This window comes from Dipteris shenzhenensis, chromosome 33, assembly GCF_047967505.1.
Source record: "Dipteris shenzhenensis isolate YYH24624 ecotype China chromosome 33, Dip_SZ_1.0, whole genome shotgun sequence".
NCBI classification, from domain to species: Eukaryota; Viridiplantae; Streptophyta; class Polypodiopsida; order Gleicheniales; family Dipteridaceae; genus Dipteris; species Dipteris shenzhenensis.
Window position 1 is genome coordinate 9,130,780 of NC_141628.1, and position 10,863 is coordinate 9,141,642.

The 10,863-nt window shown below is 40.1% G+C and overlaps 1 protein-coding gene across 1 annotated transcript; it reads left to right on the top strand.

Annotated features, from left to right (window-relative positions):
• Positions 1 to 8,900: 8,900 nt before the first annotated feature.
• LOC147879640 (disease resistance response protein 206-like) lies at positions 8,901 to 9,491 on the top strand. The gene has a single exon (XM_087371417.1). The coding sequence runs from the start codon at positions 8,901 to 8,903 to the stop codon at positions 9,489 to 9,491; it is 591 nt and encodes a 196-aa protein (XP_087227543.1).
• The last annotated feature ends 1,372 nt before the right edge of the window (positions 9,492 to 10,863 follow it).

The following is a 10,863-nucleotide window of genomic DNA, read 5'->3' on the forward strand; positions in this document are numbered from 1 at the left end:
GGAAAAGAAAATGGAAAGAGTTACTATTACATTGATGAATGGAGCGATTGATACATCATTGACTGAAGCGAGTTCGAAGTATTTTAGTGTGCAGTCAGAGAAACACATATGGTGGTTAGGCTCGTTCCAGGTATGATCATGGGTTGTTTTATACTTGATTTTGGTCATTGTTTTCAAATCTGATATAGTAATACTTTTGTTTTCTATAATCTCACAGGTGAAGACCGAAGACCATGAAACACTAGATTGGGTGTTTCATCACACGGAAATACCAACAATAATCAAAAGACAAGTGCAAGGCGAGAATCTCCATGTTGCAGGAAAAGGTGATTTTCAAGTAGAGTGGCACATGGCCGGGGATCTTAAAACACTTAAGTGCATGTATAACATTAGTAAAGGAGGCAACTCAAAGTCTCCTTGTCTTTACTGCAAAGAATCAGCTCAAGTAATGGATTCAAAATGGTGGAAGAGAGCACCTAATAGAGATAAAGTTGACCCTGACTTCAAGGCCATTCTGGACATTCCACTATGTAATGTTCACATCTGCACATTGCATGGTCTATGTCGAATTATTGAGAAATTGGTATTTTTATATATTGGATTTGCTTGGAAACTCCGTCCCGAAAAAAATAGAAAGGATGCTCTTCAAGCATTGGAAAAAGTGTTATCCGATATAGGTCTGCATGGAGGAGATGTTCAAATCACAAAGGATTTTAAAAAGTCTACCAATGGCAAGGAGGTACCAATCAAGTCCTCTATTGGTGGTGTTAAGGCAAGAAGATTCTTGTCTCGACCCAAACACAGTAAGCAAGTAAGGCAAGGTAGAGCAGTTTCAAAGATTAATTATGGATTGTGGAAGCAAGTCCATAATGCTGTGAAAGATCATGAGGCAGATGGGGAAGCACGAAATAGGAAGGCAGAGGTGTGGAGGTCTCTTGATCAACTCTTCATGTTCTGTGACAAAGTAACATGGACAAAGAGTGATTACAAGAATTTTGAGGAGGCAATTAAACATTTTGGAAAGTCAATGAAAGACGCGTGGACAACCTGCAATATAACTCACTACATGGTAAGGTTATGTCTTTTTCTTTTACTTAAGTGTGATCTTCTTTTTTTTTATTACTTACTATGCATTCTTATGTCTTATAGCATATCATATACAACCACCTTCCCTATTTTGTCAAAAAGTATGGATGCCCAGCTATTTGGACTACCCAAGGCATGGAGAAGTCTCACTACATGGCACGTAATGCATTTTTTAGACACACACAACACTATGGAGGGAGTCAGAAGGCGAATAGTCTGAAGGAAGTCTTCCAATGGTTTTACCGAGGCATACTACAGAGGCTGCATGCTAAAAGAAAAGTTGCTAGCTCCAAAATCAAGCTTGCTTTTCTTCTAGCCCAAAAGCAAAGACGAAGACAAGCTCTAGACAATTCAATTGCAGCAGAGAGACATAGACAATGGAGGGAATCGAAGATATTTAGAAACCATAAATGGACAAGTAAACATGAATAGGACTCATTTGTAACTTATTGGTGTTATGTCCACATGTTTTCAAACTCATTCAAATCCAGGGGAGGGAAAAGTGGTTGTGGTATTGATGATGAAATCATGAATGGCACAAGTTCCAAGGAATAAAGCGTACTTTCACACGTGCCAAATTTCAAACTCCAAGAGATCTGGGTCCCATCCACACGTGTGAAAAACAACTAGATTCCACACGTGTGGGATTTAGTGATTCTTTAATTCTATTTGCACTTCTTTGTGGTATCCTGTTTTAGAACTCTTGCCCTCCAGTCTCTGCTCTCTTGCCTCCCTACCTCCATACTCTGCAGCATCAGCATCTTGTCCAGCAGCACAGAATCATCCTCAGCACAGATTACTCCTCAGCAGCACAGCACATCCACAGATAGATTCCAGGTCAGTAACAATGGGTTCTCCCCTTAGTCTCTGCAATCTTTTTTCCTAAAATAGAAAAAATACATCCTGTATGGAAATGCATAGACTCAAACCAAGACAGAGAAATCACTGTAGGAATGCAGATCTTCAAGTGTGATATTTGCATGTGATCTTCTTGCATAACCTCCATTCATACTGTATTTGGTTGAAGAAACATAGAAATCACTGTAGGAGTGCACCAGCATGTCATTTAAAAAATTTGCAGCAAAATGCGATGTGGACCTGTTTGAAATTCCAAACTGCTCATATCGCATTTTATTGCAAATTTCTCTATTTGGCTTCTTCCACCCCTGTGATTGCCTTCTCTTTGTGAGAACATGTTCTGGTTTTTTGACTTCCATAGCTGTAATCTTCTTGCATAAACTCCATTCATACTATATTTGGCTGGAGAGACAAAGAAATCACTGTAGAAGTTCACCAGCATGTCATTTCAAAAATTTGCAGCAAAATGCGATGTGAACCTGTTTGAAATTCCAAACTGCTCATATCGCATTTTATTGCAAATTTCTCTATTTGGCTTCTTCCACCCCTGTGATTGCCTTTTCTTTGTGAGAACATGTTCTGGTTTTGTGACTCCCCTTAGTCTCTGCAATCTTCTTGCCTAAAATAGAAAAATTACATCCTGTATGGAAATGCATAGGCTCAAACCAAGACAGTGAAATCACTGAAGGAATGCAGATCTTCAAGTGTGATATTTGCATGTGATCTTCTTGCATAACCTCCATTCATACTGTATTTGGTTGGAGAAACATAGAAATCACTGTAGGAGTGCACCAGCATTTCATTTAAAAAATTTGCAGCAAAATGCGATGTGGGCCTGTTTGAAATTCCAAACTGCTCATATCGCATTTTATTGCAAATTTCTCTATTTGGCTTCTTCCACCCCTGTGATTGCCTTTTCTTTGTTAGAACATGTTCTTCATGTCTGTGATCTCTTTCCAATCCTTTGTATGTAGTTTTTCAGAGTGATGGCAAGAACCAAATCAACTGCAAGGCAAGTTGGCAAAGGACCAGGTCTTGCAGCAACAGCAGCTGGGACAGGTTCCAAGAAGTTTAGTGTGCCTCCAAAGGGAAGAGCTTCACATGGCAGGAAGGGTAAGCCAATGAGCTTGCTCAAGCAAAAGGCCAAAAGATTGAATAAGGGTGCAGGTGTGCTAAGGGAGATAAGGAGGCAACAGAAAGCCATAGGTTTTGCAATACCCAAAGCACCCTTTCAAAGACTGGTGAGAGAAATTTGTGACAGTTGGAACCTTGGGTTCAGGTGGAATAGAACTGCCATTCTTTCCTTGCAGGAAATGGCAGAGGATTACCTGGAGAAATATTTTGAGGATGCAATGCTTGTAGCAGCCCATGCTCACAGGGTGACTTTGATGGCCAAAGATTTCAACACTTTGTCCAGAGTGAGATGGAGATATGACAAGCTGGTTCATCCTGTGGAATGGCAGGACATCAAAATGAGAGATATATTGCTAATTCCACCTACAAGGAAGGTGAAGGTTGATGAGGTAAAGGTTGTTGAGGTAACACACTCAAAGAACACCAGAGGGAAGGCTGCTTATGAGGACTCACTGAAGCAACAAATAAAAGAAACAAAATCTGTTATAGATGTGGAGACTGGAAAGAAGGAGCTACACATACATAGAAGGTTGAAGGAGCTGGGCCCTGATGTAGTTGTACATATTGAGGATGAAGTTTCAGTCAATGATTTTGATTTGACAAAACAATGCTTAGCAGCATTGGCTAACAAGAATGAGTATTGCTCAGATACTATCATTCTTGCAATGCTCTAGTAAGTGTCTTTAAATTTTACATTTTTTGCAAATCAATCCTCCTTGTAACTCTTTTATAACCTACCCTAATTATGTTCTGATCCTATGCAGCATGATGAGAAGCTGACTTCACCCCTCTGTACAACATACAGTCCATATTGTTGATCCAGCCATTTCTTCTAGATTAAGAGATGCAAAGGAGACTCCCATGAGTATTTGCAGCTGGTTCAAACACTGCAATTTTGAAGTAATTGACATTTTGCTACTTCCATATCATAGCAGGTATGTGGGTGACTACTTCTTTTAAGATTCTTCTTTAATATTGGGAACTCTTGTAGCCTTTCATTTTCTTATGCTTTTTTCCTTATGCAGTGACCACTGGAGTTTTGTGTCTATTGACATCCAGCAGAAGCAATGCTTTCTATTCAACTCTCTAAAAAACACACACAGAGAGCTGAAATTGTAAGTGCTGTGTGTGCTTTTTGAACCCAAAACTTCATTATTTTGATACCATACTAACTAAATTATACATATTGCAGTTGTATTAGAAGGCTATTAGATGCATTGGATCATTGTCCTCCAAATGTCTCTCTGTTGGATTCAATAGAGCCATTAAGTCTAGAGGTAAAAAGTCTATTAAATGCTATGTCTTTGAACTTATTGAATAATTTTGTTTTGTGCTGATGCTCACAGTTTCTAACATTTTTTTCTAACTGTACAGACACCACAACAAAATGATTCAAGTAGTTGTGGATGGAGGGTGCTGATCAATGCAAAATATATACTTTCAAGCTACTTTGAAAAGGAACAGCCAGATCTAGTAAGGAAAAATACTTTTCATTTAGCTTGAAGATAATTCATAATGATACAAAGTGTTCTAAATTATCCTCTGCCATTGCAGATGAAAGAGGATAGCTTCAGCCCCAACTATGTACATAATTTTAGAGCTCATACAATTTGGAGGTTTTTGAGCTATGCCTCCCCCAAACCTATTGTAGCAGCTACTGTGGAGTTGGGTGAAAGCTCTAAAGTACAAGAAGGTGTCATACACCTTGATCCCACATATGAAGCACCTAATGTTGAGGACCAGAAGCCACAGGAGCAATCACAGAGTGCTGAGGAGGAGCAGACACAGGAGCAAAGACCTGCTGCTGATGTTGAGGAGAAGGTGGAGAAGCAGCAAAGAGAGGCTTCTGGGGCAGTGGAGGAGACAGGATGGAGCACGGACAGGATGGAGAAGATCCTCCAGAAAATGTAGAGCAGCCTCTGGATGAAACTGTACATAAATAGAAAATGGATGTTAGAAATATGTTCTACAGATTCAGCTAAACAATTCTGTACAAAATCTTACTTGATTGAATACAAAACCTTTCTTTATGGAGTCTGTGTTATCTCAATTTTAAAATTTTCTATGTCTTTGCATTTAACTGAGCTCTCTCTTCTTCTGAGTAACTGCAAAAAAGCAATATGAATTAGAGTGGTAAATTAAACTAATAGCAATGCTTATAGAGACTAGGATAAATCAGATGGTGTACCTTTCTGTTCTTGTAGATAAATAAAAAGTCGTTTGAGATAGAACCTTCAGTCTCAAACAGAATGTCACTGCGCAATTGAGCTAGGGAGCAACATTCTCTTAACGAGATATTGGCTACCACATCACCATTCTCAACAACATCAATATCAATAAGTTTATTTTGTGCACCAAACGACTCTTCATCTTGGTCCATTGGGACAAGCTTTGTGCCTAGCATTCGACTGCGCTTGTAATAAAAAGAGAAAATAAAATTTTGTGATGCAACCATGTACTTCAGTTGCATAGAAGGTTGGACCACCTCACAAAACATTGAACTACATGTCTTCTTATCCCAACCTTTATCCAAAAATTGTGGCATGCATGCCGAATTTGTTGCTTTAACTGTGAACATTGTTTTTGAAACCTTTACTAGAAAGGTATTAAACAAGTCTACAAAAACTGTGAGAGGCATGCACAAAGAAATTTTTACTATCCTAGTGGCAATATTGGGCCTCAGAGCTTTCTGTACTTCTGTAAAAAGCTTCGCCCTATATGCCTCTGTAACACTAGAATGTGGGTGAGGCCAATCCACCGAATTCCACGCCGGAAGGTCTTGTTTTATTAATACACCATGTGTGTTAGCTTTGTCCAGCAACTGATAAAAATGATCAGTAAAAAATATACCCGATTGAGCTAGCTCCGTTGCACATCGACCTTGGTATTGTTGTTCTCCTATCGATCCATGCAGAACATCTATAAATCCCAGAATACAATCGATGTTTTGCCATGTCTCATACGATGAAGGATATAAATCTGAAATAAAACAACACAAGAATGTCAATAAGTTAAGAGAGAAAGCTTCATCTTAAAAATCCATACACCTCATGAAGGAAAAAACCACAATAGAAAAATATACAATTAGGCCTGTGTTGCGGAAGATTTTTTGGATAGTCTGGCAAGACAAGTTCTTTATGCATGTACACGTGCTGAATCAAAACTTCTTTCACGGATATCTTCCCTTTGGTGATTTTAAAATCTCGTACTCTTCCCTTCCACGATGCCAAGAAAATGTTTTTTGTCTGGGGTCTTTTTCTTTTGCTAGGTTGCATGAGCACCCATGCTCCTTTCGAAACACTAAACCTTTCCCAAGTTCCTTCTGTTTTGACTGTACTTGAATTCTCTACCGACAAAATAGAAGAAGCAGGTCGACGGGGTAAGGATGTTTGGTATAATTCTGCCTTCGTAGCATTATCATCCACAGAGCGTCTTCCACAAGAACGGCCATGGTTTTGGTTCACCATGGAGATTTTCTGAATCTGTAACAATAGCAAAGTAATGTAACTAAGATAACAATTTGAAGTTTCAAGAAAGAGAAAGTGGGCAAACAGACAGTTGACGAGAAACATCTTACTCTACGCGAAACAGGATCAAGGGAGCAGTTTTGGAAAAGAAAGGCTGTTGCACAATGAGGCAATGGTGTGGAATGGTAGACCTTTCACACGAAAGGCGGCACAACATTTGAAAATTCAAAGGAAGGTGGAAGCGGGAAGGAGGCGGGAAGGATCTTGTCAGATAAAATGTCAGTTTAGATTCTATCTTCTTGTCCAAAGATCTTCTAAGAATAAAAAACCAATCTCCTCATTAATGTAGCACGCTTGTACTTACATAAAGTATTGTTTCTTTTTTCTATTTTCTCTTATTTTCGTGAATTTTCAACGTTACGTTGGCCTTCTATTGATTGGTTGAGAGCTTATTTTTCCAAACCGTAAAAGTCCCCAAAATGAGCTCCCTTTTTTCCTAATGGTACCAACCGCATCTACAGCTAATAAGTCGGTGACATAAATGCACAACGGTCACCCTGGCATATCACGAGTGGAGCTCCATATCTCAACACGGGGAGGGGGGGTTAGGAGGTAGCAGGAGGGTTAGTCGATGAGGGGGGGGCTAGTCGGGGTTAGGGGGTTAGTCAAGGAGGGGGGGGTTAGGGGGTACCGGGAGGGGGGGGGTATGGGGGCTTAACAGGGCATAGGGGTAGGTGGAGTTAGGCAAGGGGTAGGGGTAGTGGGAGCGGTGTAGAGGGGGATAACCGAGGGACACGGTGGCATATGGCAGTTAGAGTCCAAAGTACAATGTTCATGGAAAGTGTTTGACTATGGCATATGCCCTTCCAAACAAAAGATAGATTAATCATAGCAAATATTCGATTAATCTTAAGATTGTTTTGAGTATTTGAACGTAATAAGTGTTCTAATAATTCCAACAAGTATCTCATTTGATTAATCTTAAAAGTATATACCTAGTGAATAAAGTTTAAACATAGTAAGCAATTATCCCATCACACTTTCATATTGAAAGTTAACTGAAATTCTCATTATCAATCTATTCATCATCAGCAAAATACTCATAATAAGAAGTATTTATGAAGCTTAGCAGATACTTGGAATTTTCACTAAACTTTGGTTTTAAATTTTAGCCAAAGAAATACCATTACTAGTGTATTCATAATTTGTGAACTTTTTTTAGTCCATTTTTGAATTCGGACTTTACACAAGTCCAACATTTTTGAATATTGTGTTTGTATAGAAAGAATATTTCAATAGTGTGTCTTCAACATTGTGTTGCCATTGGATATTTGAATGCTAACAAAAGTTCCTTCTCTCTCTCTCTCTCTCTCTCTCTCCCCTTTTGGAAGGCCTAAAGGAGAGAGAGAGAGAGAGAGAGAGAGAGAGCTGGGGGGGGGAGATTGGCTAGATTTACAAATCTCAACATTTTTATGCTTTTAACCTAATTCTTTAATGGAATTCTAGTGAAGCTCTAGCAGTCCCCTTACTTTGAAAAAATATTTTTATATGAAATGCTAATTAGCTACATTTCCAAATCTCGACATTTTTATGCTTTTTAACCTAATTTGTTAATGAAATGCAAGTGAAGCTCTAGCAGTCCCCTTACTTTTGGAAAAATATTGTTATACCAAATGCATCTCTCTCTCTCTCTCTCTCTCTCTCTCTCTCTCATGCACATGCGCGCACACACACGCGCACGTGCGCGCACATACACACACAATGGGGAGGGGTATGCAATGCTATGGAGAATGTTTTTCAAATATGCTAAGGCTTAAGAGAGATCCAATTTGAAAATTCCCTTAAAAGCATTGAGAATTACAAATAAAACTTAAAATGTTATTCCGAGGATCCCAATTTCCTTGACTTAAGACCTGACTAAGGTGGGCTAACTCGTCGTAGATGGCTTAGGCTACTTGCAGTATTATAAAGAAAGGTGGAATTTGAGTCAAATTTTCCTTATTTTAGTGAGTGCAAAAGACACTCAAGGGCAAGCACCAGTGCTCACAAGGTATCTATTGTTGTATGGGTGTAAGCACAAGGTATTTGTTGTATGGTATAAGCACAAACAAATATATTGGGAATGGGGGGGATCGAAGATGTAAGGTCAATGGAGATGCGAGGAGGAGGAGACAAACATATACATATTCAAGTATGTCACCATAACGTGTTAAGTTGTCAATGGAAATGCGAGACAAAGAGATTGATATTCAAGTATGTGTGTAGTTTTTAAATATTATGGACGACTCTCTATATGGTCTATGGGAGGAAGGAAGACGAAGCGAAAGCAAGCTTTCAATAACACAGCCCACCACCATGGAAAAGGCTACTACAGGCACAAACACCTTCTTCTTGGCCTTCTTAGCTCTCTCGCTAGCTCTCATATTGTCATCAACCACCATACCTGCAGCCTGTGAAGACCACCCCCATGGGCAATGGGGTTCTGCTCGCCGTGATTCCTTCACAGTTTACTGGCAGGACGATGTCAACTTCACCGATTTCGTTATCGTCCCTGGCGTCCCTGGTCTTGGCTCTAGCACCATCACCCCTGTCTCTGGTCAGTTTGGCGCCACGCTTTGCTTCAATGATCCTCTCACAGATGACCCTCAGCCCACCTCGAAGCAGGTCGGTTCTGCCGTCGGCCTCTTTACCATCGCTGGCTTCGATGGCTACGCAGTTTTCTGTTCATTTACCTTCAACTTGAATACCACACGCTACAACGGCACACTGAGCTTCGTAGGTGTTATAATGCCAACCGTCGCAACCGGAGTACCGATTGTGGGGGGCACAGGTGATTTTTCGTTCTCTCAAGGACACGTTATCGTTTCACCCGTGAGCATAGCATCCTTCAACACGACTTATAGCGCAGATATTTATGTTTCCTGGCCTCCATACATACAGTATTGATCATCAGCTCCAAGAAGCTCGGCCCTGCCATTGTCGACTTGTAAAAATCTTTTGCTGAGATAAATTCTCCTTAAGATCCCCAGATTTCTCGCTGGGAAGATGAAATGCATCCATCCAATTTTTATGCATGGCCGGTCTACGACACCTTGGAGACCCGTTTTGCTGGGTCTCAAGTTGGAAGCTTAAAATGTCTTTAATTAATTTCATGAAATAAAATTTCAAGTGTCAAGACCAGGTCCACCGAAGGCACCACTTGGCTTGGCTCATGATAAGTTCACTCAACGATTCAGGTGGATGAGTGGCCCTGTGATGTTGACCAAGAGGAAGAGCATTTGCACAAAAAATCCCTCCTCCTCCCTCGGTCTCTTCCCCCCTCCCCAATGCGCTCTCTCTCTCTCCCTTAAGAAATAGAATAGAAAAAATATAGATGGTCACCAAATCATTTGAGGTATTCTCGAGCCTTCGAAAAGGGATCTCCTTCAAGCCTGCACTTGACAAACATATATGTCCTTGACGGGATTGCCAAATGTCTATATTTCAAAACTTGGTCTTGTAGAGGTTTTGTCACTTTTATTGATGATTTTTCTGGATTCAAAGCCACTTTACTTGCTTGCCATCTTTTAGCACTTATGTTGTTAACTTGCAAGCAATCGACAAAAGCTTTATGATTTGCTATGACACATTCCTAGCACATCTGGGAAATCGCAAAGACATGGCGTGCATCCTCCATGCTCCCACACTTTCCATACTTGTGTAGCAAAATGTTTCCAATAAATACATTTGACTCAAATCCATGATTCACTATATGGGAGTGGTTGGCTGTTCCTTTCTCTAGGCATCTTGTTTTCATATAGCTTCTAGCCCCATCTGGCTTTTATTTAAAAGTAAGGATCCATCCCTTATGACCATTTGGGTAGAAACTAGGGAGCAAGACTAGGCCCCCGGACATTTTATGGCTACAGCCTCATTTTGACACTTGTTGAAGTATTTGTGGAGTGGCATATTAAGAGGGTCCTCTCTCTCTCTCTCTCTCTCTCTGTCATTTTTATTTGAAAGTAAGAATATGTCCCTTGAGGCCAGCTCAGGCCATTGAGGCAAGCAAGAATATGATTTGGCCAACATCAACGGCAACTATCTTTGATTTTCTAGGAAGAAAGAAAAGCCAAGAGAATCGACACACCAATTAGAAACAATGGTTCAGTGAGTTTGAAGGAACGAGTAAGGAATGCGGCATAGCTCCACCGCCTAAGTGTGAGTCAAAGATCTACTCTATAGGAACTGAATAAAAGGTGTCCTAACCTCTTTTCCATGCAAGTTCTAGTCTTGCTATTGAGAATAGGCTAGCAGGATTGTCATAGAGCCTTGTGCCTCA